We start from the raw sequence: 26,395 nt of genomic DNA, 5'->3' as shown, positions 1-26,395 counted from the left end.
TGTGTAGTTCCTGCTCCTGTTACATCTCTGTTTATATAAAGTGGAGTGTGTGTGTGTGTGTATGTTTGTGTGGGTGTGTGAGAGAGAGATTTTACACTGCAAAAAGAGAGAGAGAGAGAAAGATAGAGAGATAGATGTTACACTGTAAAAAGAGAGCGAGCGAGAGAGAGATAGATGTTACACTGTAGAGAGAGAGAGAGAGAGAGAGAGAGATGTTACACTGTAAGAAGTTGTAGTTGAAACTCCGCCTTTTCTCCACCGGAAATGACTCAAAAGTCAAAGTGAAAGCAAGTACCGAGAAAAACACGAAGCTCTTTGGAACAGAATCGCAGTGAGTACATGAATATAAAGCTGTAATATGTCAGTTTTAGCATTATTTACTAAATAAAGAACATTTCTGTGTTCACTTCCACAGCTGACTTTAATCTTTATTGAATAACGCGGTGTGACGCAGTAACTTAACCTGAGGGAAGTTAACAGACCTGTGTGTCCTGCTGTGTTTCTTACACACAGTGTGTAAAGTTTACAGCTGTTATTTATTAAAGAGGGAATAATATTCATATTCATTATAACAATTCCTGACATATTTCCACTCTCTCTTCTTTATCTCTAACACACACAATAAGCAGAAATAAACACGACGCCACTTCCTGTTTAGATATAGCACTCGGCGCCATTTTAGACTGAAAAGTTGAAGGCTTCTGAATCAGCGGTTCTCAACTCGGGGCGCAGATTGTTTTCAAGAAAGATAAACACAGACAGATCATCATTTAGGTTCTCGGTGTATTTTATTGCTTTTCAAATAGAATGTGCATAAATAGAAAACCCCCGTGTTCCCTCTCCTGTATTTTCTTTTTCCTGGGGAGGGGCGGAGCTTAGCGGCCTTTTATCTCGCCCTCAGTGCAGCCCAGTGTTCCCAACTTAGCGACTTCAGACCCCTTTAGCAACTTTTTTTGCAACAAAAAAAAAAAAGCACCTAGCGACAAATTTAGCTACTTTTTGGAAAAACCTTAGCGACTTTCTAAACATGGCCGGTACTATCCTGCAAGCGCGAGGTCTTGCTTTCCCGCTGCACTGTCTCCTCTCTCTGTGTCTGCTCTGTTCAGTGAGGAGCTGAGAGCCGGAGATTTAACAAATACAGTCAAGCCGTGCGCTGCGTACAAAACCGCCTGCTTACCCACTATATATAACCAAAATACGTGTATTACACCTACTATATATAACCAAAATACGTGTATTACACCTACTATATAGTAACCAAAATGCGTGTTTTTCATCTACTATATAATAACCAAAATACGTGTATTTCATCTGCTATATAGTCACCAAAATACGTGTATTTCATCTACTATATAGTCACCAAAATACGTGTATTTCATCTACTATATAGTCACCAAAATACGTGTATTTCATCTACTATATAGTCACCAAAATACGTGTATTTCATCTACTATATAGTCACCAAAATACGTGTATTTCATCTACTATATAGTCACCAAAATACGTGTATTTCATCTACTATATAGTCACCAAAATACGTGTATTTCATCTACTATATAGTCACCAAAATACGTGTATTTCATCTACTATATAGTCACCAAAATACGTGTATTTCATCTACTATATAGTCACCAAAATACGTGTATTTCATCTACTATATAGTCACCAAAATACGTGTATTTCATCTACTATATAGTCACCAAAATACGTGTATTTCATCTACTATATAGTCACCAAAATACGTGTATTTCATCTACTATATAGTCACCAAAATGCGTGTATTTCATCTACTATATAGTCACCAAAATGCGTGTATTTCATCTGCTATATAGTCACCAAAATGCGTGTATTTCATCTGCTATATAGTCACCAAAATGCGTGTATTTCATCTGCTATATAGTCACCAAAATGCGTGTTTTTCATCTGCTATATAGTAACCAAAATACGTGTATTTCATCTGCTATATAGTCACCAAAATACGTGTATTTCATCTACTATATAGTCACCAAAATACGTGTATTTCATCTACTATATAGTCACCAAAATACGTGTATTTCATCTACTATATAGTCACCAAAATACGTGTATTTCATCTACTATATAGTCACCAAAATACGTGTATTTCATCTACTATATAGTCACCAAAATACGTGTATTTCATCTACTATATAGTCACCAAAATACGTGTATTTCATCTACTATATAGTCACCAAAATACGTGTATTTCATCTACTATATAGTCACCAAAATACGTGTATTTCATCTACTATATAGTCACCAAAATACGTGTATTTCATCTACTATATAGTCACCAAAATACGTGTATTTCATCTACTATATAGTCACCAAAATGCGTGTTTTTCATCTACTATATAGTAACCAAAATGCGTGTTTTTCATCTGCTATATAGTAACCAAAATACGTGTATTTCATCTGCTATATAGTCACCAAAATACGTGTATTTCATCTGCTATATAGTCACCAAAATACGTGTATTTCATCTGCTATATAGTCACCAAAATACGTGTATTTCATCTGCTATATAGTCACCAAAATACGTGTATTTCATCTACTATATAGTCACCAAAATACGTGTATTTCATCTACTATATAGTAACCAAAATACGTGTTTTTCATCTACTATATAGTCACCAAAATACGTGTATTTCATCTACTATATAGTCACCAAAATGCGTGTATTTCATCTACTATATAGTCACCAAAATACGTGTATTTCATCTACTATATAGTCACCAAAATACGTGTATTTCATCTACTATATAGTCACCAAAATACGTGTATTTCATCTACTATATAGTCACCAAAATACGTGTATTTCATCTACTATATAGTCACCAAAATACGTGTATTTCATCTACTATATAGTAACCAAAATACGTGTATTTCATCTACTATATAGTAACTAAAATACGTGTATTTCATCTACTATATAGTAACCAAAATGCGTGTATTTCATCTACTATATAATAACCAAAATACGTGTATTTCATCTACTATATAGTAACTAAAATGCGTGTTACACCTACTACATAGTAACCAAAATGCATGTTTTTCATCTACTATATAGTCACCAAAATGCATGTTTTTCATCTACTATATAGTCACCAAAATATGTGTATTACACCTACTATATAGTCACCAAAATACGTGTATTTCATCTACTTGTAACCAAGTGGTAAATGGTCTGCTTATTTTGTTTCTTTCCTTACATTGTACTGAAATCTTTCATTGATCGGATTAATATCGGATTATTGTTGTAAACGTACTGATTGGCTTTGTGTGTAAGAGTGTCTTAAGTAGTGTGGTGTGATTGAGATTGTAATTGGCAACAGGTGTGGATTAGTTCTCAAGAGAAGGTGATATGACAGTGTGTATCTTTGGGAGTTGTAGTCATTGGCCATGTTTGTAGTTCATGGTGCATTCTGGTAAATGGAGTCGCCACCCCCTCAAGTGTGCCAAGTGCCAAAAAACACTCCCTCCCCGGGAGGTCCTTGCCCTCTGGGCAAAATGTTCACACAGCCCCTCAGGTCCAACAAGTAGCAGGTTCCTCGAAGAGCAGATATGAGACTGGGGCTGGTTTGGCAGGGTCATTAGGCAAGACCCAGGCTTGGGAAGTTGTGTCGTCAGCTTTAGAGGGGGGCTTGACTTGGTAGGCAGTCTCGTCTGCCTTTCTTGTGTGTGGAGCGATGTCCTCCGTGCTGCACGGAGGCAGAACGACGTCCTCAGTGGAGGTCACTCTCTTGGGAGGCTGCCTCGTCGACCTCGGACAGGAACTTGACTTGGGAGGCCACCTCGTGGACGGGAGTTCTGGAGCTGAGGTTGCCATGTTGACGTCCGACAGAAGTTCAGCAGGTCAGACCACCTCGTAGGTCTCATGCTGGAGCTCTGGAGATGAGATTGACTTCTGGCTGGAGCTCGACGGTTGGACTGACTCGTGGGTCTCCGGTTGAAGCTCTGTTCTTGCTCTCTTGTGGAGCAGTTTGTGGGAACTGCATTTGAAACGTTCCATTTGAAATCTGTTATATGACACGTATAAGCAATAGGAGAACTGTGCCTTAATTTCCTTAAGAAGTTTAATACAGGTTTATGAGTTGTTTTTTACTTAAAAGTGAAAATGTAAATTTTGCCAAAAAGGTGATCATGACTGGCCTGGTTTCAAATTCAGATCAATAGCCTTCCAGCGGTGGGTGGAAAAAAAGATCAGCATGTGGAAATTATGATTATTGCTAACCAACGCAATCAGCAACAACTTCATTGTCTTCATAAATCAATGCTTTTTAAGCCCAGAGAATCCTTTCATTTCTATTGACATGTACATAATATCATCAAAAGATTCAGTGAATCTGGAGAAATCTCTGTGCACAAGGGACAAGGGTGAAAATTGACATTGCATGCCCATGATCTTCGGGCCCTCAGGTGGCAATGCATTAAAAATAGGCATGTTTCTGTAATGGAAATCACTGCATGGGCTCTGAAACACCTCCAGAACTCATTGTCTGTGAACACAGTTCACCGTGCCATTCACAAACGCTGGTTACAGCTCTATCATGCAAAGAAGAAGCCATATGTGAACATGATCCAGAAATGCTGCCGTCTTCTCTGGGCCAAAGCTCATTTAAAATGGACCGAGGCAGAGTGGAAAACTGTTCTGTGGTCAGACGAATCGAAATTTGAAATTCTTTTTGGAAACCATGGAGGCCGCGTCCTCTAAACTAAAGAGAGGGACCATCCGGCTTTTTATCAGTGCTCAGTTCAAAGGCCTGCATCTCTGATGGTATGGGGTGCATTAGTGCCTATGGAATGGGCATCTTGCACATCTGGAAAAGCACCATCAATGCTGAAAGGTACAGTATCTCACAAAAGTGAGTACACCCCTCACATTTTTGTAAATATTTGATTATATCTTTTCATGTGACAACACTGAAGAAATGACACTTTGCTACAATGTGAAGTAGTGAGTGTACAGCTGGTGTAACAGTGTAAACGTGCTGTCCCCTCAAAATAACTCAACACACAGCCATTAATGTCTAAACTGCTGGCACCAAAAGTGAGTACACCCCTAAGAGAAAATGTCCAAATTGGGCCCAAAGTGTCAATATTTTGTGTGGCCACCATTATTTTCCAGCACTGCCTTAACCCTCTTGGGCATGGAGTTCACCAGAGCTTCACAGGTTGCCACTGGAGTCCTCTTCCACTCCTCCATGAAGACATCACGGAGCTGGTGGATGTTGGAGACCTTGTGCTCCTCCACCTTCCGTTTGAGGATACCCCACAGATGCTCAATAGGGTTTAGGTCTGGAGACATGTTTGGCCAGTCCATCACCTTCACCCTCAGCTTCTTTAGCAAGGCAGTGGTCGTCTTGGAGGTGTGTTTGGGGTCGTTATCATGCTGGAATACTGCCCTGCGGCCATGCTCTACCTCACTATGTCACAGTACATGTTGGCACTCATGGTTCCCTCAATGAACTGTAGCTCCCCAGTGCCGGCAGCACTCATGCAGCCCCAGACCATGACACTCCCACCACTATGCTTGACTGTAGGCAACTTGTCTTTGTACTCCTCACCTGGTTGCCGCCACACACGCTTGACACCATCTGAACCAAATAAGTTTATCTTGGTCTCATCAGACCACAGGACATGGTTCCAGTAATCCATGTCCTTGGTCTTCTTGTCTCTAGCAAACTGTTTGTGGTCTTTCTTGTGCATCATCTTTAGAAGAGGCTTCCTTCTGGGACGACAGCCACGCAGACCAATTTGATGCAGTGTGCGGTGTATGGTCTGAGCACTGACAGGCTGACCCCCGACCCCTTCAACCTTTGCAGCAATGCTGGCAGCACTCATACGTCTATTTCCCAAAGTCAACCTCTGGATATGATGCTGAGCACGTGCACTCAACTTCTTTGGTCGACCATGGCATTGACATTTTCCCTTAGGGGTGTAGTCACTTTTGTTGCCAGCAGTTTAGACATTAATGTCTGTGTGTTGAGTTATTTTGAGGGGACAGCAAATTTACACTGTTACACAAGCTGTACACTCACTACTTTACATTGTAGCAAAGTGTCATTTCTTCAGTGTTGTCACATGAAAAGATATAATCAAATATTTACAAAAATGTGAGGGGTGTACTCACTTTTGTGAGATACTGTGTGTGTGTGTGTGTGTGTGTGTGTGTGTAATAATTAAATAAAATTGGGGTTATACAGTGTATATATATTAATAATTTATTTATGCCAATTTTATATTCCCCTGTTGTTATCTCAGCAGGACTCAGCTAAACTAATACTAAGAGACAGCAGTCATTAGACTTTCTGAAATAATGTCGGGGGAGTGTGAGGAACTCAGAACATCTGAAATGAGTCATCAAGAGGAGCAGCACAAGATCCAAAGGTAAACATGTAGAATGCAAAAATGTGATATAATCTACTGATACCTTTGATTGTTCTAAATTTAAAAAAAAAAAGGAAATCTACATACACTAACCTAAATTTATAAAGGATTTATTAAAAGTTCTGCATCGAGGAGGGTCTGACTGAAATATTGTACAGAATTTAATGTTATTATTTTTTTTTAAAGCAGTGTTTAAAAAATGTTTAAGAAAAAAATGAAGAATGAGTACTGTGAGACGCTTAATAAATGGTCAACAAATGGGACCAAATCTGAAAACTAGTAGTGAACTAGCAACATACTGGTAACGGTTAAATGCGAGGGTTTTACATGTTATGATCAAATGTATGCTAGTAGGAAGTATAGGGGTGTGTTAAAAAAACAAAAAACTGTTAAACTGAAAGAACAGGTCTGGAAATCTCTGTGAACAGAACCAACAGAACTAAGACCAGTAGAGTTGCGTGGTAAAGTCAGAGTAATGTAATAATTAATGACAATTTAAAAGAGGAGAAAGGTGAAACAGAGACCTCTGGTGGCAGTGAGGGGAAGTGCCAGGTTTGGATGTGTCTTTATACAGTTTGAAGGGGTTTAGCATCCCGAGGTCCCTACAATTTACTACATTAACTGCTTAAATACCTTTCTGTCTGTTCTTTAGTGGAATTAAGAAAAGGTCAGTTTCTCCTGTATCCAGCTGCGTGTCCTATAACAGTGACCGCTCACTGCCGCTTCCTCTCAACTTTACAGATGGAACATCCTCTGTGGAAAGGTATTCCTCTTTCTTCTTCTCATTCAGTTCTCTGAACATCTTTAGAAATGACTCCAGAGAGGGGAATTGATGTTGGCTTCAATATAATGTTATTTAGTGCTGAATTTACTTGATTTAATATTAATTAGTAAATCTATAATTTACTGGTATCAAATTCACAGCTCCTATGAACTGCTATGAAAATTTGTTCTAGTAGTATCACTATTCATAATTATTCCCTAGTAATAATAGTAATAATAATAATAATAATAATAATAATAGTAACATAATAGTAATTCTCTTGTTAGGTGATTTACAGAACTGCACTCAGGATGTCAGTGGGCAAAAGTTATATACAGTGGCAAGAAAAAGTATGTGAACCTTTCGGAATTTCATGGTTTTCTGAATAAATTTGTCATAAAATGTCATCTGAACTTCATCTCAGTCAGGGGTATTGACAAATATAATGTGTCCAAAATAATAACACAACAAAATTCTGATCCCTCATGTCTTTATTGAGAACAACCAAAAAAACCTCATAGTGCCTGTGGAAAAAGTATGTGAACCCTTGAGTTAATGACCTCAAAAAAGCTCATTGGAGTCAGGTTTTAGCACACCTGGAGTCTCGTTATGAAAATGAGTTTGGAGGTGTGGACTACAGCTACTTTGTCTGATAAAAACCCCTCAAACTTTTGGAGTTTGCTCTGCACAAGAAGCACACGCTTATGTGAGCCGTGCCTCGCCAAAAAGAGCTTTCAGAGGATCTACGATCAAGAAATGTTGATTCACATAAAGCTGGCAAGGGTGACAAAGTGATTTCAAAGACTTTAGAAATTCACCAGTCTACAGTTAGGCAAACATTCTACAAATGGAGACACTTTGGGACTGTTGCTCTACCAAGAAGTGGGCGCCCAGTCAAAATGGCACCAAGAGCACAACGAAGACTGATCAATGAGGTAAAGAAACAACCCCGAATAACGGCCAAAGATTTGAAGGCATCGTTGGAACTGGCGAACATCTCTGTTCATGAGTCTACAATACGTAAAACACTGAACAAGCAGGGTATCTACGGCAGGACACCACGAAGGAAGCCACTGCTTACTGAAAAGAACATTGCTGCACGCCTGAAGTTTGCACAAGAGCACATTGACACTCCACAGCGGTATGGGCAAAATGTTTTGTGGACTGATGAAACTAAGATTGAACTATTTGGAAAAACCCCACAGCACTACATCTGGTGTAGAAAGGGCACGGCATATCATCATGAAAACATCATCCCGACCGTAAAGTACGGTGGAGGAAACGTCATGATTTGGGCCTGCTCTGCTGCATCAGGGCCTGGCCAGCTTGCAATCACTGAGGGGAAGATGAACTCCCAAGTATATCAGACAATTCTTCAGGATAATGTGAGAAAGTCTGTGCGTCAGCTGAAACTGTGTAGAAGTTGGGTGATGCAACAGGACAACGACCCAAAACACCGGAGCAAGTCCACAACAGAATGGGTTCAGAAAAACAAAATCCAGCTTCTGGAGGGGCGGAGTCAGAGCCCAGACCTCAACCCAATAGAGATGCTATGGAATGACTTGAAGAGAGCCATACACATGAGACATCCAAAGAATATGACCGAGCTAAAGCAGTTCTGCCGGAAGAATGGGCTAAAATTCCTCCTGAACGATGTGCAGGTCTGATCCACAGCTACAGGAAGCACCTGGTTGAGGTTATTGCTGCCGGGGGGTCAACCAGTTATTAATTCTAAGGGTTCACGTACTTTTTCCACTGCCATTTTGAATGTTGAATGAGTGTGTTCAATAAAGACATGAAAGATCAGAAATTTTTTTTGTGTTATTATTTTAGACACATTATATTTGTCAATACCCCTGACTTAGATGAAGATCAGATCACATTTTATGACAAATTTATTCAGAAAACCTTGAAACTCCAAAGGGTTCACATACTTTTTCTTGCCACTGTATAGCAGCATTATTGCTTTAGCAGCTGATTAATAATTATACAATCTGAGGGCGTCAGGAAGCATCCTGAGATCTGCATCACAGTGTTTTGTAGATAGACTCGTTAAAGCAATTTTTCCTCTACTCTTTAGGGGAACTGTGGAAAGGTCAAATTCTCCTGTATCCAGCTGCTTGTCCTTTAAGAGTGACCGCTCACTGCCACTTCCTCTCAACTTTAAAGGTGGAACATCCTCTGTGGAAAGGTATTCCTTATCCTGCCCATTAAAATCACAGCCTCTCATTTGTTCCTATTCATATTTATTCATGTTCTTCCTATTCATAACATGAGATATGAGATGGTGTTAAATGAAGGAAGTTTTAGAAGTAGTCGAGCATGTACTTTTAATGCATTATAATGCACTCCAGCACATAATTATCTACCTTGAAATGCACCAAGAGTTTAACAGGCCACGTGGCCACTAAATACCTCGATCACGTCATGATGTTCAGTCACTGGGACATTGATGGCACACTACTGTACCCCATTAGGCACTCTGGAGACTTTAAATAAAGGAGCAATGGACCAGTTATATCACTCTGGCATCTGATTTGGAACATGGATTTGATGAATTTCTCTCTAATGATATAGTTACACAACATAACTGACTGTGAAACTTTTACTACATTTTAGTAAATTTACTTTGGACAGCACCTCTCCCAAAAATATGTCTGTTTGCTAGTTGCACCACATCCAGGAGAGCCCCATGTGTTCTCCTCTCTAAAGAAGCTCATAATGGCGGTGTCTTGGCCTAAAGGAGCCAGCGGTTCTAATAAGCACTTAGTCATTAAAGCCCAGCACACTGTTAGGGTATTAAGCCTTTCTAACAGTAAGTGTACATTAGCATAGTTAGGACAGTGGTGTCTCAGTGCTCAAGACTCTAGACTACTGATCAGAAGGTTGAAAATATAAATCCCATACTGCCAAGATACCAAGCCCCTGAGAGTCCTTCAAGCAAGGTGTTTATTCTGCTCTGCTCCAGATGTGCAGTGTAATGACTGACTGCGCTCTGGACATGGCTCCTTTCAAATGAGGATATGTAAAGGAGTATGAAATTCTGTAGCTGTATTTACATAATGTCATCCTAAGATATAAATCACTATATTTATAGATAAAATATCTAAAACAACTTTTTCTTCGTTCTAGTGAAACTAAGGAAAGGCGTCTCTCGCCTGTATCCAGCTGTGTGTCCTATAAGAGTGACCGCTCACTGCCGCTTCCTCTCAACTTTACAGATGGAACATCCTCTGTGGAAAGGTATTCCTCTGTTCTTCTCACTTATTCTAGTCTTGTGTCATGTAGGTTTAATATACTGTATGTGCTATGCCTACACGTGAGTGCAAAAGTTAGCACCCCTGTGGTTTCTGGGTAGAAAAGGAAAAGTTTGTCAATAAGGGAATCTGCCAATAGCCCTTGGTAAACTCCAGGATAGAATAAAAACGAGCTGTACCCAGGCGTTCCAGAAGCTCGTCAGTACAAGGCGTGACTGAACACTCAGGCTTGGGCTGTTCCAGCCACTGTAGGACAGATTTATTTAATGCTAATAGCTAGCATTTTCACAACTCATTCTGAACCACTTTTCTTTTGTGTTCCTGTAAGCAGTACGGCTGGACACACACACAAAGGGGGTGTGGTTAGAGGTCAGAGGAGTCTCAGTGTTGTGTTCCATTAGATCAGTGCAACACCCAAACCTAACCTAGTGTCCAAATTGCTCCGTACGAGGATTAGAGATGGTGTCCAAATGGGTTCTGAGTGAGATCCACTGTTTTTGCACTGAGCGACAGCTCATCTCTCTCTGCCACCATCATTGCCAGAGCAACAGGAACCACCACTGTCTGAGGAAATTGTGGTGGTGAATCTACCATATGTATCCCCTCTCATAGCCGACTTCCCCAACCCAACATGTGACCTTGAAGGACTCTTGCTGCTTGTCAGTAATCATAAGTAATTAGGAGCTAGAGGTGAGAAGGTAAACAAGTGCTTTATCTCCTGGTGCAAATTGTCCCAACTGGAAACACACATTATAGTGCCATTGCTGGCTTTCCTGTGCCCGAAGCCAGTTCTCCCATGATAAGAGCCGAGTGTGTGTGTGTGTGTGTGTGTGTGTGTGTGTGTGTGTGTGTGTGTGTGTGTGGAGTTTCAGGGGTTCAGATATCACAGCTGTGTGGATCAGAGCTGTAGGATGTGTCTGAGGTTTAAAAAAATAATAATAATTTACAATGTTTATTTATCCACAGAAACCAAAAACAGAAACCAAAACTCAACTGCAGAAATCGGATGGAGTCCATATTCAAGGTGTGTGTGTGTGTGTGTGTGTGTGTGTGTAATTAATATACACTTCTTTAGAAATTAAAAAGTAGATTAAAGTAATTTATAGTGAAGTTTATAGTAAACAGTTTACAGTTACAGCAGCATTATGTGTAATCAGACAAAAGTGCATTTCAGTCTGTTTTAAAGTTACAGCTTTACCTCTGACGTACAAAGTGCTGACACTGGAGACTCCTTCCATAAATGTTAAATAAACATCTCCTTACAGAAATCTTTACTATATTAACAATTACTCATATTTTAAAATCTATTTATGTGGAGCGTTCTCCGTACAAGTCCCTGTAAATCAGCTGTTACTATAGAAACATATTAGAATGAGAAAATGAATCCAGTTAACACCTTCTGACCAATCAGAATCCAGAATTCACCAGCAGTGCGGTATAAAATCATATAACAGATTATGTAGCATTTTATTGATTTATTTAGTAATTTGATGTTATTGTGTTGTTTAAATCAGGAGCTGGAGAACAAAGTCATCACTCTGTTGAAGAATGAGCTGAACAGGTTCAAGAAGCTACTGAGTGCTGATTTCCCAGCATGCTCTGAGGAGGAGGAGGAGGAGGATCTGCACTGTTTCAGAGAGGGTGTGCTGAAGATCACACTGCACATCCTGAAGAACATGAAGCAGAAAGATCTCGCTCACACACTGCAGATCAGTAAGAGCTTTAGATTATTACGATATTCTATCACTTTAAATTACACACTGGGCCACTGGTCTATATTTTCATACTGATTTTTATCCTAATGAATACAGTTTTTTAATCAAATAAATGACCCAGAGATAATCCTAATGTTTTGGTTCTTTTACATCATATTTATGTATTTATTAGGAATGAATTCCAGTTTGTGACTAATATTGATCTTCACACTGTGGATAGTATCCATACATTACAATAATGACCATCACTTTTTTCCTGTTTGTTAGAGCTGGCCTCTGTGTATCAGCGAAAGCTCAAATCCAGACTTCTAGATAAATGTAAAAGAATTAATGAAGGAATCTCACAGCATGGGACATTAACACTTCTGAATCAGATCTACACAGAGCTCTACGTCACAGAGGGTGGGAGTGGAGACGTCAATAAAGAACATGAGGTGAGACAGATTGAGACAGCGTCCAGGAGACCAGCAGCAGAGGAGACACCCATCAAATGTAATGAGCTCTTTAAAGACAAGTCCATCAGAAGTGTGCTGACTAAAGGAGTAGCTGGAATTGGAAAAACAGTCTCTGTGCAGAAGATCATTCTGGACTGGGCTGAAGGGAAAGCGAATCAGGACGTCACCTTCATGTTTCCACTTCCCTTTAGAGAGCTGAATTTGGTGAAGCAGGGGACCTTCAGTCTGATGAGCCTTCTTCATCAGTTTTTCCCTGACATTAAGGACTTGGAAGTAATAGACAGTGATGCCTACAAAGTCCTGTTCATCTTTGATGGTCTGGATGAGTGTCGACTTCCTCTAAATTTCCAGAAGAATGAGATGTTGTGTGATGTGACAGAGTCAGTCTCAGTGGATGTGCTGCTGACAAACCTCATCAAGGGGAATCTGCTTCCCTCTGCTCACCTCTGGATAACCACTCGACCAGCAGCAGCCAATCAGATCCCTCCTGAGTGTGTAGCCCAGGTAACAGAGGTACGAGGGTTCAGTGATCCTCAGAAAGAGGAGTACTTCAGGAAGAGGATCAGTGATCAGAGCCTGTCCAATAAAATCATCTCACACATGAAGTCTTCCAGAAGCCTCTACATCATGTGCCACATCCCAGTCTTCTGCTGGATCTCAGCCACTGTTCTAGAGAGAATGTTGGGTGAAGCAAAGATTGGAGAGATCCCCAAGACTCTGACTCAAATGTTCACATACTTCCTGATCTTTCAAATCAAACACAAGGACCAAAAGTACCATCAGAACTGTGACCTTGATCTTCCCCAGACCAGAGAGAGTATCCTGACACTGGGAAAACTGGCTTTCCAACAGCTGGAGAAAGGAAACCTGATGTTCTACGAGGAAGACCTGAGAGAGTGTGGCATTGATGTCAGAGAAGTGGCAGTGTACTCAGGAGTGTGTACCCAAATCTTCAGAGCAGAGTCTGGACTCCACCTGGGGAAGATGTTCAGCTTTGTGCATCTGAGTGTCCAGGAGTTTTTGGCTGCATTATATGCATTTCTCTGCTTCCTTGACAAAAACCCAACAAAAGAACAAACCACTGATCTTTCTGGTCTTTTCAACATATCAGAAATGTCTGACTTCCTCAAGAGTGCAGTGGATCAGGCCTTATGGAGTGACAACGGACACTTGGACCTTTTCCTCCGCTTCCTTCTGGGCCTCTCAGTGGAGTCTAATCAGGAGCTCATTCGAGGTCTGCTGACACACAAAGGAAACAGCTCTGACTGTCAAAAGGACATAGTTGAGTACATCAAGTTCAAGTTTGAACACAATCCATCTCCAGAGAGATCCGTCAATCTGTTCTACTGTCTGAACGAGTTACATGATGATTCACTAGTGAAAGAGATCCAAAGCTACATGAGCTCAGGACGTCTCTCTGAAGCTGAACTCTCACCTGCTCAGTGGTCTGCTCTGGTCTTTGTGTTGCTGACATCAGAGGAGGATCTGGAAGTGTTTGAGCTAAAGAAGTTCATAAAGTCAGATGAATGCTTTAAGAGACTGCTACCAGTCGTCCGGGAAGCCACAAGAGTTCTGTAAGTAAAAGCTGTTTCTCTATTAGACTCAGTGTTTAGGAATGAGAGGAGCTGTTCTGAGTGGATTTCACAGCAATACGCCTAACTACTCTTTATAATTTATTCATCCTAAATAGGGCAGCGTTGTTACTGATACTGGTACCGATACCAACATCTGATACATTTTCTGATGTGACATTTTCTCCTTTCAGGCTCAGCGAGTGTAACCTGACGGAGAGAAGCTGCTCGGCTTTACACACAGTTCTCAGCTCAGAATCCTCCAAGCTGACTGAGGTGGATCTGAGCAGTAATCCTCTGGAGGACTCAGGAGTGAAGCTGCTTTGTGCTGGACTGAAGAGTCCAAACTGTAAGCTGGAGAAACTGAGGTCAGTTCATCTCTCCTGTTGAGAGAGAGAGAATGTTTGTACATTATACAACATCTCTAGCTTTACTTGTTGCAGAGCTGCCAACATTACTAACAAGAAACTCACAGCAGGAAAAACAGAATATGATGGGGGTCGGTGCTAAGTGCATGAACTATAAAAATGTATCTGCAGAAGTGGAATAATAAGCAAGGATTTATTTTGTCCTTTGTGTAGACTTTCAGACTGCAGTATAACAGAGGAAGGATACGCTGCTCTGGCTGAAGCTCTGAAATCATCACACCTGATAGAGCTGGATCTCAGAGGGAACGACCCTGGAGCATCAGGAGTGAAGCTGCTCACTGATGTACTACAGGATCCACACTGTACACTGGAGACACTGAGGTGAGCAAATTATACATAACAAACACGTTATTATCATTATTATTGTGAAGAAAATATTCATGAAAATGTGTTCATGATTGTGTTACCATTAAATATTAAATATGTTTATAATTTAGATGTTACGCAAGTACGTGTGTGGTAAATAGGATCTGAATCTGGCCTGCAGCCTCGTTTCATTTGATCCATATAAACTAATAAAATACTGAAACGGCCTGTAACACACTACTGCTCAACACTGTGACACTATTCAGAATTCACAGCAGACCTGTAGTGTAGCGACTGCCATTGTACAGCGTGCACTGACTCCTGTCACAGAGCTGAAACACAGATTACAATCAACACCTGTGTGCTGCTCTTTATATCATTCACACTCGCGTCTAACAACCAGTCGTGTGTTGTGTGGCAGTGATGTGACCTGAAATTCACTTCTGAGAGATGAAGAAATATACAAAATAAAACCATGATTGTTTTTCTAATCTGAACAGTTAAATTGGTAACATTACTGTAAAATACATTTTCTTATCACAGCAGCTGCTATCCAATAAAATGTGATAAAGAAAGGAATGCATTTATAGAAACATTTTATACAATCAGTATAAAAGTTAATACCTAATAGTGTGCACACTTTAACAGCCCTTTCTTTTCCTTACAAATAACATATTCTATTTTTTCCTAATAATCCTATTCTAATGATTTTACAGTCTAGGTTATTTGTGGTAATTGACAGAACATGTTAAATAAGTAAAAGAATATATAAAGACTTCAGTTACGGTCCTTCAGGGTCTCACAAAAATACTGATGTGGCCCGGGCACAGTTTGAGCCTGACCCCCCGACCTACACCTGTAGGTGTAACTGTATTGTGTGTTTTCTCTGCAGTCTGTTGAAAAGTGAGGCAGAGGAAGCCTGTGCTTCTTTAACTGAAGTTCTGGGTCCAAACCCTTTACTGCAGAGAGAACTGGATCTGAGTGGGAAAATATCTGGAGACTCAGGAGTGAAGCAGCTCTCTGCTCTACTGAAGGATCCACACTGCAGACCTGAGAGACTCAGGTGTGTGGTCTGATTTCTGCACCTAATCTTTTTCTCTGTGGTGGTAGTGGTGTAGTGTTGAAGCCTCGCAGCTCCAGGGTTCCTGGTTTGATCCTGAACTCGGGACTGTCTGTGTGAGGTTTCACATGCTCTCCCTGTGGGTTCCTCGAGGTTCTCCAGTTTCCTCCCACCTCCCTGTGCTAAATTCTCCCTCAGTGTGAATGAGTGTGTGAATGTTTGTGATGGACTGGAGTACAGGGTGTATTCCCACCTCATGCCCAGTGTTCCTGGGATAGACTCTGCATCCACCACCACCCTGATCAGGATAAATCTCATATTAAAGATGAAGGAATGAATATTTTTCTCTGTGTTCATATTTAAATCTATAAAGTTCTCTTACCATGGTGTATAAACTCCTGCTGGAATCAGTTCTGCTGCACTGAAGGTTCTGGATTTGATGTGATTTGCTGAGGCTCTGATGGAAGTTTAATGCACATTGACACAGTGATGATAAACAGTCCACTGCACTGTGTGTACAACCCTGGACATAGCAGTGTTTTCCATTTTCCATGTTCATGATGGTGGGTTATCTGTACTCTATTTGAAGACGTTTATCTCAGCGGTGTTCTCTATGTGCAGGCTGAGTAAGAGCGGTATTACAGAGAGAGGCTGTACTGATCTGATATCAGCTCTTACTGCAAACCCTTCACACCTGACAGAGCTGGACCTGAGTGAGAACACACTGGGAAATCCAGGAGTGGAGAAGATCTCTACTCTACTAAAGAGTTCATCCTGCAAACTCCAGAAGCTTGTGTGAGTCATTTAATAGTATACATTACTAGATGACTGACATTTTTACTTCACTATAAGTATATTTGTAGCATGTAGGAATAGATTAGTCAGGAACTCATTCAGGGGTGTGTTTCCCAATAACACTGAATCGTATTCAGTAATGAACAGATTAACACAGAACGTATGTTACATGTGAACCTGTCTTGCGAGTGTCCCCAACAGCCTTCATTATCAGAGATTTAGGCCAAAATTACAAAAGAAATGACATTGTATTGGAAGTGATTGAAGAAATGATATTATTTTAAAAGAAAAACAGTTAGAGGGAAACTATGAGGAAAATGTTTACTAATATTAAAAGTTAATCTTGCAAAGCAAGTTGTTTCATAGAGGGCAATGTTAAAGATATTTTCAATATTTTACCAAACACCTGCAACACGATATTGTATTTGGAGAAAATATGAAGTTATTGTATATATTATTGTGGTCATTTGTTGTGCACCAAATAATAAGACTAAACCCTGGGCACACCACTGCTGACCGTCACTGAGATGGACAGTGGGTTTATATTCAATCACACAGCATTAGGACAGAAATAAAAATATATCTTTTTATTTGAGTGATGGAAATGTGGATTAATTGGTAAAGTCGTAATTTGGCCAGTGAACTAATTAATGTGCCTGGATCATTAATTAACTGCCTGAATAACATCTGTTCAGGAAAATGGATCGGTGAGTATTTATTTGAACTGAAATTACTGACCGTTGTATTTTTGAGGTAGAACTGCGTGCAAGCTCCAGATAAATTCTACGTGAATAAAACTTGTTAGGTGTATGTCATTTACAAACAAGTTTATGTGCTTCATTAGTAATGAAGGGTTTCTGGAAATTAAATGAAAGAACATTCTCATGAACAAGTTAACAAAGCATTATGAACATTTCCCAAAACCCACCCGAGAATGATGAACTTTATTCTCCTTCTCCAGACTTTCAGACTGTAATATAACAGAGAAAGGATACACTGCTCTGGCTAAAGCTCTGAAGTCAAACCGCTCATCACACCTGATAAACCTGGACCTCAGAGGGAACGACCCTGGAGCATCGGGAATGACGGAGATTAGGAGTTTGATGAATGATACAGAATGTAAACTGACACTGAGGTGAGCGCTTTCCCCCAGTACATGTAAAATACAGCCTTAATTCTGAGTAATTAGTAAAGTTTTACTGTTTAGTTTTCCACCATGGACCAAACAATTACTGAAAAGTACCACTGCATTGGTGTAAATATAATTAGTGTTAGCATTTCTCTGTTCTTTCTCTCTCTACAGGTTGCTGAAAAGTCCTGATGCACAGAAAGCTTATGATCATCTGAGTGAAGTTCTGGGTATAAACCCGATACTGCAGACGGATCTGGATCTGAGTGGGAAAATAGAAGGAGACTCAGGAGTAGAGCAACTCTCTGCTTTACTGAAGGATCTACTGGAGGATCCACACTGCAGACCTGAAAAACTTCAGTAAGGAATTGAATGATGTATAAATCTGTGCTGAATGGTTTGTCTTTAGGTTATCAATCATTCATCTAGTGTCCATGTCTTTTTCAGTAGTGATGAGTAGTTTGAGGAGAAAAGACCTCCCTCTGCTACAGAACTGCTAAAGAAAAACCCACAGTTAAGTGTGATTAATTGTGCTTTCAGGCTCAGTGAGTGTAATCTGACAGAGAAAGGATGTTCAGCTCTGCTCACAGCTCTCAGATCAGAATCCTCCACCCTGAGGGAGCTGAATCTGAGTAAGAACAGGATTCAGGATTCAGGAGTGAAGCTGCTCTCTGCAGTACTGAAGAATAAAGACTGTAAACTGGAGACTGTGAGGTAACGTCTAATACACACTTCATCCGTTATCCAGACACGTAATTACATGTAACACTCCTACAGTTATCTAAATTATGTACATCTTTTATTGTTGTTGTTTGTTTGTTTTAGTTATGTTCATTTTTTTGTGATGCGAGTGTAGAGGAGTTTGTGTTAGTTTAGTGTGTGCAGGTGTGTATTTTTATTCTGTTCCTGTGCACACAGGGGCACTCTGCAAGTCCCGCACATACACAGTGTTTGTCAGGGATTCCCTTGTTTCCTTCTTCCTGAAAGTGAAGACATGTAACTGATACTTATTGTTTAAGTAATTATCTATTACTAAAAAAATAATGTATAACTGATAAACTAAACTAAACTAAATAATTACCCATAAATTTATTTACATGTCCTGAGACAGATCTGTGACTTCACAGAAATCCTCTTCATCTGTTCGTACACAGACACTGGAGCGCCGGAGTCACACTACATGGGTGTATTTGGGAGTCACACTACATGGGTGTATTTGGGAGTCACACTACATGGGTGTATTTGGGAGTCACACTACATGGGTGTATTTGGGAGTCACACTACGTGGGTGTATTTGGGAGTCACACTACGTGGGTGTATTTGGGAGTCACACTACGTGGGTGTATTTGGGAGTCACACTACGTGGGTGTATTTGGGAGTCACACTACGTGGGTGTATTTGGGAGTCACACTACATGGGTGTATTTGGGAGTCACACTACGTGGGTGTATTTGGGAGTCACACTACGTGGGTGTATTTGGGAGTCACACTACGTGGGTGTATTTGGGAGTCACACTACATGGGTGTATTTGGGAGTCACACTACATGGGTGTATTTGGGAGTCACACTACATGGGTGTATTTGGGAGTCACACTACATGGGTGTATTTGGGAGTCACACTACATGGGTGTATTTGGGAGTCACACTACATGGGTGTATTTGGGATTGGCAGTGAACAAAAGTCTCAGATTTCAGACACAAAATGAATTATAATGATGTGCTGTTATGGTTTTATCATAATGTTTTCATCATGTTTTCTCCAGACATTGGAAAAAATCTAAATCAGAAAATTATCAGAACAGTTTTCTAGTGTAGAAAATTATTTTAATCATCAAAAATGAGCAAAATTATCATTTGTTTTTATTTACTCACATTTATTTTTTGCCCAGAATGAGAGAGCTTTTGTACATAAAAAAATCAAGATAATTATTTGTACTTTTATCCTCTTAGACTTTCAGACTGCAGAATAACAGAGGAAGGATACGCTGCTCTGGCTGAAGCTCTGAAATCATCACACCTGATAGAGCTGGATCTCAGAGGGAACGACCCTGGAGCATCAGGAGTGAAGCTGCTCACTGATGTACTACAGGATCCACACTGTACACTGAAGACACTGAGGTGAGAAAAAAGATCTAGATAACCATAAACAGCTATATTTCTATCACTTTAGCATTTAGCATTAGAAAATGATTAATTCTGCTGAATGGTTTAATTTGAATGATTTGATGTCACTATATCACACTGTAATGTTAAGTGGGTTTGCTGATTATCCAGGAAACAGCGCTGGATAGAGTTTTGTGCTTGAACAGTTATAAACAGTAAGAGTAAAGACTGATAATGAATATTTTATTAAGAAATGAGGATTAGTGTGCACTGATTGTGTAACAGATATAGCTGGATAAGGATACACACTGAAAACACAAACTGAAGCACAGCTAAAGCACATAACAATCAGTTCCTTATTGCTCTCATTACACAGTTATTAACCTGCTGATATCATTTTTCTCTACAGGTTGTTGAAAAGTGCTGATGCAGAGGAAGCCTACAAGTGTCTTACTAACATTTTCAGAAGAAACCCCTTACTGCACATGGAGCTGGATCTGAACAACAACACACCTGAAGACGTCAAAGTGAAGCATCTCTCGGCTCTGCTGCAGGATCCACATTACAGACTGCAGAAACTCACGTAAGGAACAACTATAAACATATAGATCTGTATTTCCATGCATTATTGTAATTAGCTGGTGTGTGGAGTGTGTCATTAACAGAGAGCACAATGGCCAACCTCAGCGTGTGAAACATTATTAGCAATATGATTATTAAGAGAGTGTGAGCTGCTGTGAATTGAAGCGTCCATGTGCGAGTGTCGTTCTGTCTGTGCACTCTCAGCAGGATCACATGATCACACTTCACTTTCACTCGCTCCATAAACTACTCACTGAAGATGAGAGTTAACATAGTTTTTCTTTCTCCATTTTCAAATACGTTTCTTGGAAGAACCTTTTTTTGTTGACGGGAGACCAATGTGCAGAGAAAAAATACATTTTCTAAAACATCTATATACTGTATGTGTGGGCGGGGCCTTGGAGTAGGGTAGGATGTGAGTATAGCCCTATTTGGATGGGATTCGATGTACATTCGATGTTGCTGTATTTATCCATCCATCCATCCATCTTCTACCACTTACTCCTTCTTCAGGGTCACGGGGAACCTGGAGTCTATCCCAGGGAGCATGGGGCACAAGGCGGGGTACACCCTGGACAGGGTGCCAGTCCATTGCAGGGCACAATCATATACACGCTCACACACCCATTCATACACTACGGACACTTTGGACACGCCAATCAGCCTACCATGCATGTCTTTGGACTGGGGGAGGAAACCGGAGTACCCGGAGGAAACCCCCGCAGCACGGGGAGAACATGCAAACTCCGCACACACAGGGCCCCAGCGGGAATCCCCCGCCGGGCGAACGTGCTAACCACTAAGCCACCGTGCGCCCCTGCTGTGTTTATATATTTATATGTGTTTATATATTAATTTTAATTCTGTCTCATGTCACAAATACATTTATTTACATTTACATTTATTCATTTAGCAGACGCTTTTACAGAGACGTACAAATGAGGAAATACAAGCAAAGCGATATATCAAGCGGAGAACAATACAAGTAGTGCTACTGTACAAGATTTTTAATTAAATACACCTGTTACCAGGTCAAGAAAAGCCTGTGGCAAGAAAATAGCGGAAGTATACACGGCTATAGAGCCACAAAAATGAGTACAGACTAATGTTCCACACGGACTGGCCTTGAAATAAATGACCGTGTCCATAATTCAGGTGGAACTCGTACAGACTGCAGTAAGGTACTAATAATATAAAACATGCCTTATTTTATATACACTCACTGACCACTTTATTAGGAACGCCTATATACTTGATCGTTCATGTAATTTTCCAACCAGCCAATCATGTGGCAGCTGCACAATGCATGAAATCATACTGATACAGATCATGAGCTTCAGTTAATGTTCACATCAAAGATCAGAACGGAGGAACATGTGATCTCTGTGACTTTGACTGTTGCATTGGTTTGAGTATTTCTGAAAGTGCTGGGAGATCACACACACACACACACACACACACACACACACACAACAGTCTCTAGGGTTTATACAGAATGGTGCAGAAAACAAAAAACATCCAGTGAGCGTCAGGTATGTGGGTGGAAACGCCGTGTTGATGAGAGAGGTCAGAGGAGAAGGACCAGACTGGTTCAAACTGACAGGAAGGTAACCAGTATAACCAAATAACAAATAGCCACTCTCTACAAACATGCTGAGCAGAAAAGCATCTCAGAACACACAACACATCCAACCTTGAGGATGGGCTACAACAGCAGAAGACCACATCTGAGGCTACAGTGGACACAGACTCACCCAAACTGGACAGATGAGGATTGGGAAACCATCACCTGGTGTTTTTTTTCAATCTTCTGCCCAGTTTTGGTGAGGCTGTGAGTGTGTGTACTCATTCCTTCATTCAAGTGCTTTATCCTGGTCAGGGTGAGCACCTAGGGGGCAATTTAGTGTAGCTAATCCACCTTTCTGTGTATTTTTGGATGGTGGGAGAAAACAGGAGAACCGCTGAAACACTACACAGACAGTAACCAGAGATCAGGATCTCTCTCTCTCTCTTTCTCTCCCTCTCTCTGCCTCTCTCACTCTCTCTCTCTCTCTCTCTCTCTCTCCATCTGTCTCACTCTCCCTCTCCCTCTCTCTCTCTCTCTCTCTCTCTCTCTCTCTCCATCTGTCTCACTCTCCCTCTCCCTCTCTCTCTCTCTCTCTCTCTCTCTCTCTCTCCAGGTTGTATAAAGCAGGCAGTATTAGAGAAGATGACTGGTCACATTTGACTTCTGCTCTGGTTTTAAATCCTTCACACCTGAGAGAGTTGGATCTAAACTGGAATGAAGCAGGAGAGTCTGGAGTGAGAAATCTGTGTGATTTCCTGAAGAATCCTAAATGTAACCTGCAGAAACTAAAGTGAGTAATTAACCTGTACATTTTAAATAGTCCACATTTATTATAACACTAATAATCTTTTAGGAGTTTAATATTCTTCAGTCATTTATAATTCATTTAGAGAGACTTTCTGAATATGTATTAATATATTTAAATGATTATAAATATTATTATAAAACTACAGTGTATTAGGTATATACAGTGGGTTCAGAAAGTATTACATTATACATGTATATTTAATTTTTTAATAAGGCACTAATTATCGTTTCTTTTCTCCCTCTGTAGTCTATTGAACAGTGTAAATGTTGTATATTGTTAAACCCCTAATGGTTATAATTATTATTTTAGTTATCACCCAGCCCTATGAGTCTGGTAAAAACCAGAAGAAAGAATATAAGATAGAAGAACAGAAACCAGAGATTTAGAAATGTGTTCGTGTTCTTACTTCAGTCATTTCTATATCCTTTCTTTCTCTAATGTTGGAATAAACACTGTTTCCTTTTCTGCAGATTATGGAACAGTGTAAATGAGAAATCCTGCACTGATTTGTTTTCAGCTCTCTGTACAAATCCATCACACATCAGAGAGCTGGATCTGAGGTGGTGTGAACTAGGAGACTCAGGAGTGGAGAAGCTCTGTGATCTACTGAAGAAACACGAGTGTAAACTGGAGACACTGCGGTGAGTAACTCAGTGATGTGATGAAACAGCTTTATAATAAAAAGCACTAACCAGAACAAAGCTCTTACCAGTCCTAGCTAGTAATGTCTAACTAACGTGTCTAATTGCTCTCTAGATTAGATTTATTATCAGTAATAAAGATTAAATAAAGATGTATTTGAACTCTGGTGATGAGGAGGATGTGGGATTAGGAACAAGTAGTGAGAGAGATACAGTAGTTATAGCACTGAGGTGCTTTCACTACTGGGAAGTGTATTTCATTTATTTATTTATTTATTTTTTATTTATTTATTTATTTATTCTTTATTTATTTATTAGTTTGTTTACCTTTTTAAATTATTTATTCATTTTCATATGATACATTTACATTTATGAACAAGTGCACTACCTCAGGAAGTTTTCATTAATGTGAAAATATACCTCGTTGTCATGTTATAGCCCTGTTATATTTATCTTTTAATCAAAATCTAACATTTTATGCCCTTAATGTTGTGGGAATTTTCCCCGTGGTATGGAATATCGATATTTTTTAAGGTATTGTATCGAAGTTGGAAACTCCAGGATCGTGACAGCACTACTCTGCACTACTAAAGTGATAATGTCTGATCTGCAGTGACTGACACGTAATCAGCACTAATCCCTGACAGACACTAATCACTGTTTTTGGGAAGGAAAACATCTTGTAAATTTAAATTAGGTTAAACTCTTTTTCATATGTTTAATTTTCTTACATTATATTTAATGTTTTGTTTTACGCTTCTAAGAGTTAGAACATAAACACAGTCATTAAATTTTAATTATTGTCCTTTTATAATCTCAAATATTTTCATCAATTAAAAATGGAAGCCTAAGGCACATATTCAGGCAGTGCTTTTTTCTGTATTGAAATCGTATCGTATTTAAATGTTGTATATTGTTAAACCCCTAATGGTTATAATTATTATTTTAGTTATCACCCAGCCCTATGAGTCTGGTAAAAACCAGAAGAAAGAATATAAGATAGAAGAACAGAAACCAGAGATTTAGAAATGTGTTCGTGTTCTTACTTCAGTCATTTCTATATCCTTTCTTTCTCTAATGTTGGAATAAACACTGTTTCCTTTTCTGCAGATTACGGAGGAGTGTAAATGAGAAATCCTGCACTGATTTGTTTTCAGCTCTCTGTACAAATCCATCACACATCAGAGAGCTGGATCTGAGTCTGTGTGAACTAGGAGACTCAGGAGTGGAGAAGCTCTGTGATCTACTGAAGAAACACGAGTGTAAACTGGAGAAACTGCGGTGAGTAACTCAGTGATGAAACACACTGAATGAAGCTTTATAATGATGCAGGATTACACTTTAGAGTTGTCTTTCACAGACCGTACACAGATCTTTATAATACACAATAACAATGTAGACAAGTACTTTACTATTATATTTCTGCATCTCATTGTTACATACATGCCTACATCATCATTATTTAATCCTGTGAGGTAAAGAAACTAAAAACTTTTCTCTCTGCAGGTTATATCAGTGCAGAATAACAGATAGAGGCTGTGCTGCTCTGACTGCAGCTCTGAAGTTAAACTCCTCACATCTGAAAGATCTGGATCTGAGAGGTAATAAACTGGGGAATTCAGTCACACAACTCGAGGAGTTACTGAAGCGTTCAGGAGGACAGATACGGTCAGTAAACTTAACACACAGTACAGAATGTGTAGTTTCTGTAGAATATAATGCAAGTGTAAGAGTGTTGTGTAAGAGTAATGTAAATGGAAATCAGCAGCATGTTGGTAATCGTACTGACAGAAGCACACAGAATATACCTTCAGTATTTAGGATCAGAATTAAACCCAACAGTAACTCGTCACTGCATGCTAATAGCTTTCTGAGGATCTGATTTAATAGAAGTGCACTTTGACCTGATCTGATTCTGTTCTACACAGAAATACCACTGCACTTCTAATCTCATCCTTCATGTTTATTCTACTTTTATGCCATATTTCTTGTGTTTATGTAGTTAAACTATTGAGATATATGATTTTAATAATAAAATACAGATATACTATAGCTTCTGGCTAAGAGAAATGATACAGGGTACAGTGCTGAAACTATTGTTCTGTTTTGATTTTACAGATATAATAAATCCATGAGTGAAACGGTTCTTCACAGTAGTACTAGACGCACCAGAGAGGAAGCAGCGTGTACAGTAATGTAAGAAGCAGCGTGGATTAGGGCTGCACAGTTAATCGAATATTGATCTCGATTACGATTTTGACGGCCCACGATTACATGAACATGATCGACTGCGATATTGACGATTAAAGTTCATCCTCCGCTGATAGAAAACGCCACTGCAGATCAAATGAAGCATTTCCTAAACTTACAGCCAGTCACCATAGAGCAGCGCACGGATGACGTCATTTTGTAATTCCAAAATCCAGAAACGAGTTTCCAGAAGCTGCGAGCTTCGCTTGCGCGAGGGGAAATCATGACATTAACAGGTGGCTAAATAGCACTACAGAGGTTGTAGTTGTTATCACGCCGAACAGGAAAAACCTTTGCAGATAAACTCAGGGCTCTACAGTGCGACCATTTCACTCACATTTGTGACTTTACTTTGATTGACAGTTTGACAGAAAGTGTATGATATAACTACTCACATCCAGAGTACAGTAATGTAGGAAGCAGTGTGTACAGTAATGTAGGAAGCAGTGTGTACAGTAATGTAGGAAGCAGCGTGTACAGTAATGTAGGAAGCAGTGTGTACAGTAATGTAGGAAGCAGTGTGGATGATGATTACACTCAGCAGAACCAGGGCAGCAG

The 26,395-nt window shown here is 39.8% G+C and overlaps 1 protein-coding gene across 3 annotated transcripts; it reads left to right on the top strand.

Moving 5' to 3' along the window:
* Window positions 1-26,395, top strand: LOC128607105 (NACHT, LRR and PYD domains-containing protein 3-like). Of its 3 annotated transcripts, XM_053623759.1 has the most exons (22): window positions 1-331; window positions 6,283-6,408; window positions 7,061-7,171; window positions 9,252-9,362; window positions 10,304-10,414; window positions 11,395-11,452; window positions 11,943-12,141; window positions 12,411-14,172; window positions 14,364-14,537; window positions 14,751-14,918; window positions 15,796-15,966; window positions 16,585-16,758; window positions 17,720-17,893; window positions 18,062-18,247; window positions 18,428-18,601; window positions 19,837-20,004; window positions 20,399-20,572; window positions 22,752-22,928; window positions 23,417-23,587; window positions 24,698-24,868; window positions 25,094-25,255; window positions 25,706-26,395. In XM_053623759.1, exons 2-22 carry the CDS (start codon window positions 6,338-6,340, stop codon window positions 25,785-25,787), a joined length of 4,749 nt encoding a protein of 1,582 aa, XP_053479734.1. In that variant the 5' UTR covers window positions 1-331; window positions 6,283-6,337; the 3' UTR covers window positions 25,788-26,395. The 3 variants fall into 3 exon arrangements, with proteins under 3 accessions (XP_053479734.1, XP_053479737.1, XP_053479735.1); XM_053623760.1 differs by lacking the exon at window positions 24,698-24,868 and having other exon boundaries at window positions 2-331; XM_053623762.1 differs by lacking the exons at window positions 22,752-22,928; window positions 23,417-23,587; window positions 24,698-24,868; window positions 25,094-25,255; window positions 25,706-26,395 and adding an exon at window positions 21,085-22,623.

The sequence above is a fragment of the Ictalurus furcatus genome, chromosome 4, assembly GCF_023375685.1.
Source record: "Ictalurus furcatus strain D&B chromosome 4, Billie_1.0, whole genome shotgun sequence".
Classification (NCBI taxonomy): Eukaryota; Metazoa; Chordata; class Actinopteri; order Siluriformes; family Ictaluridae; genus Ictalurus; species Ictalurus furcatus.
This window is presented reverse-complemented; position numbering and strand designations above follow the sequence as displayed.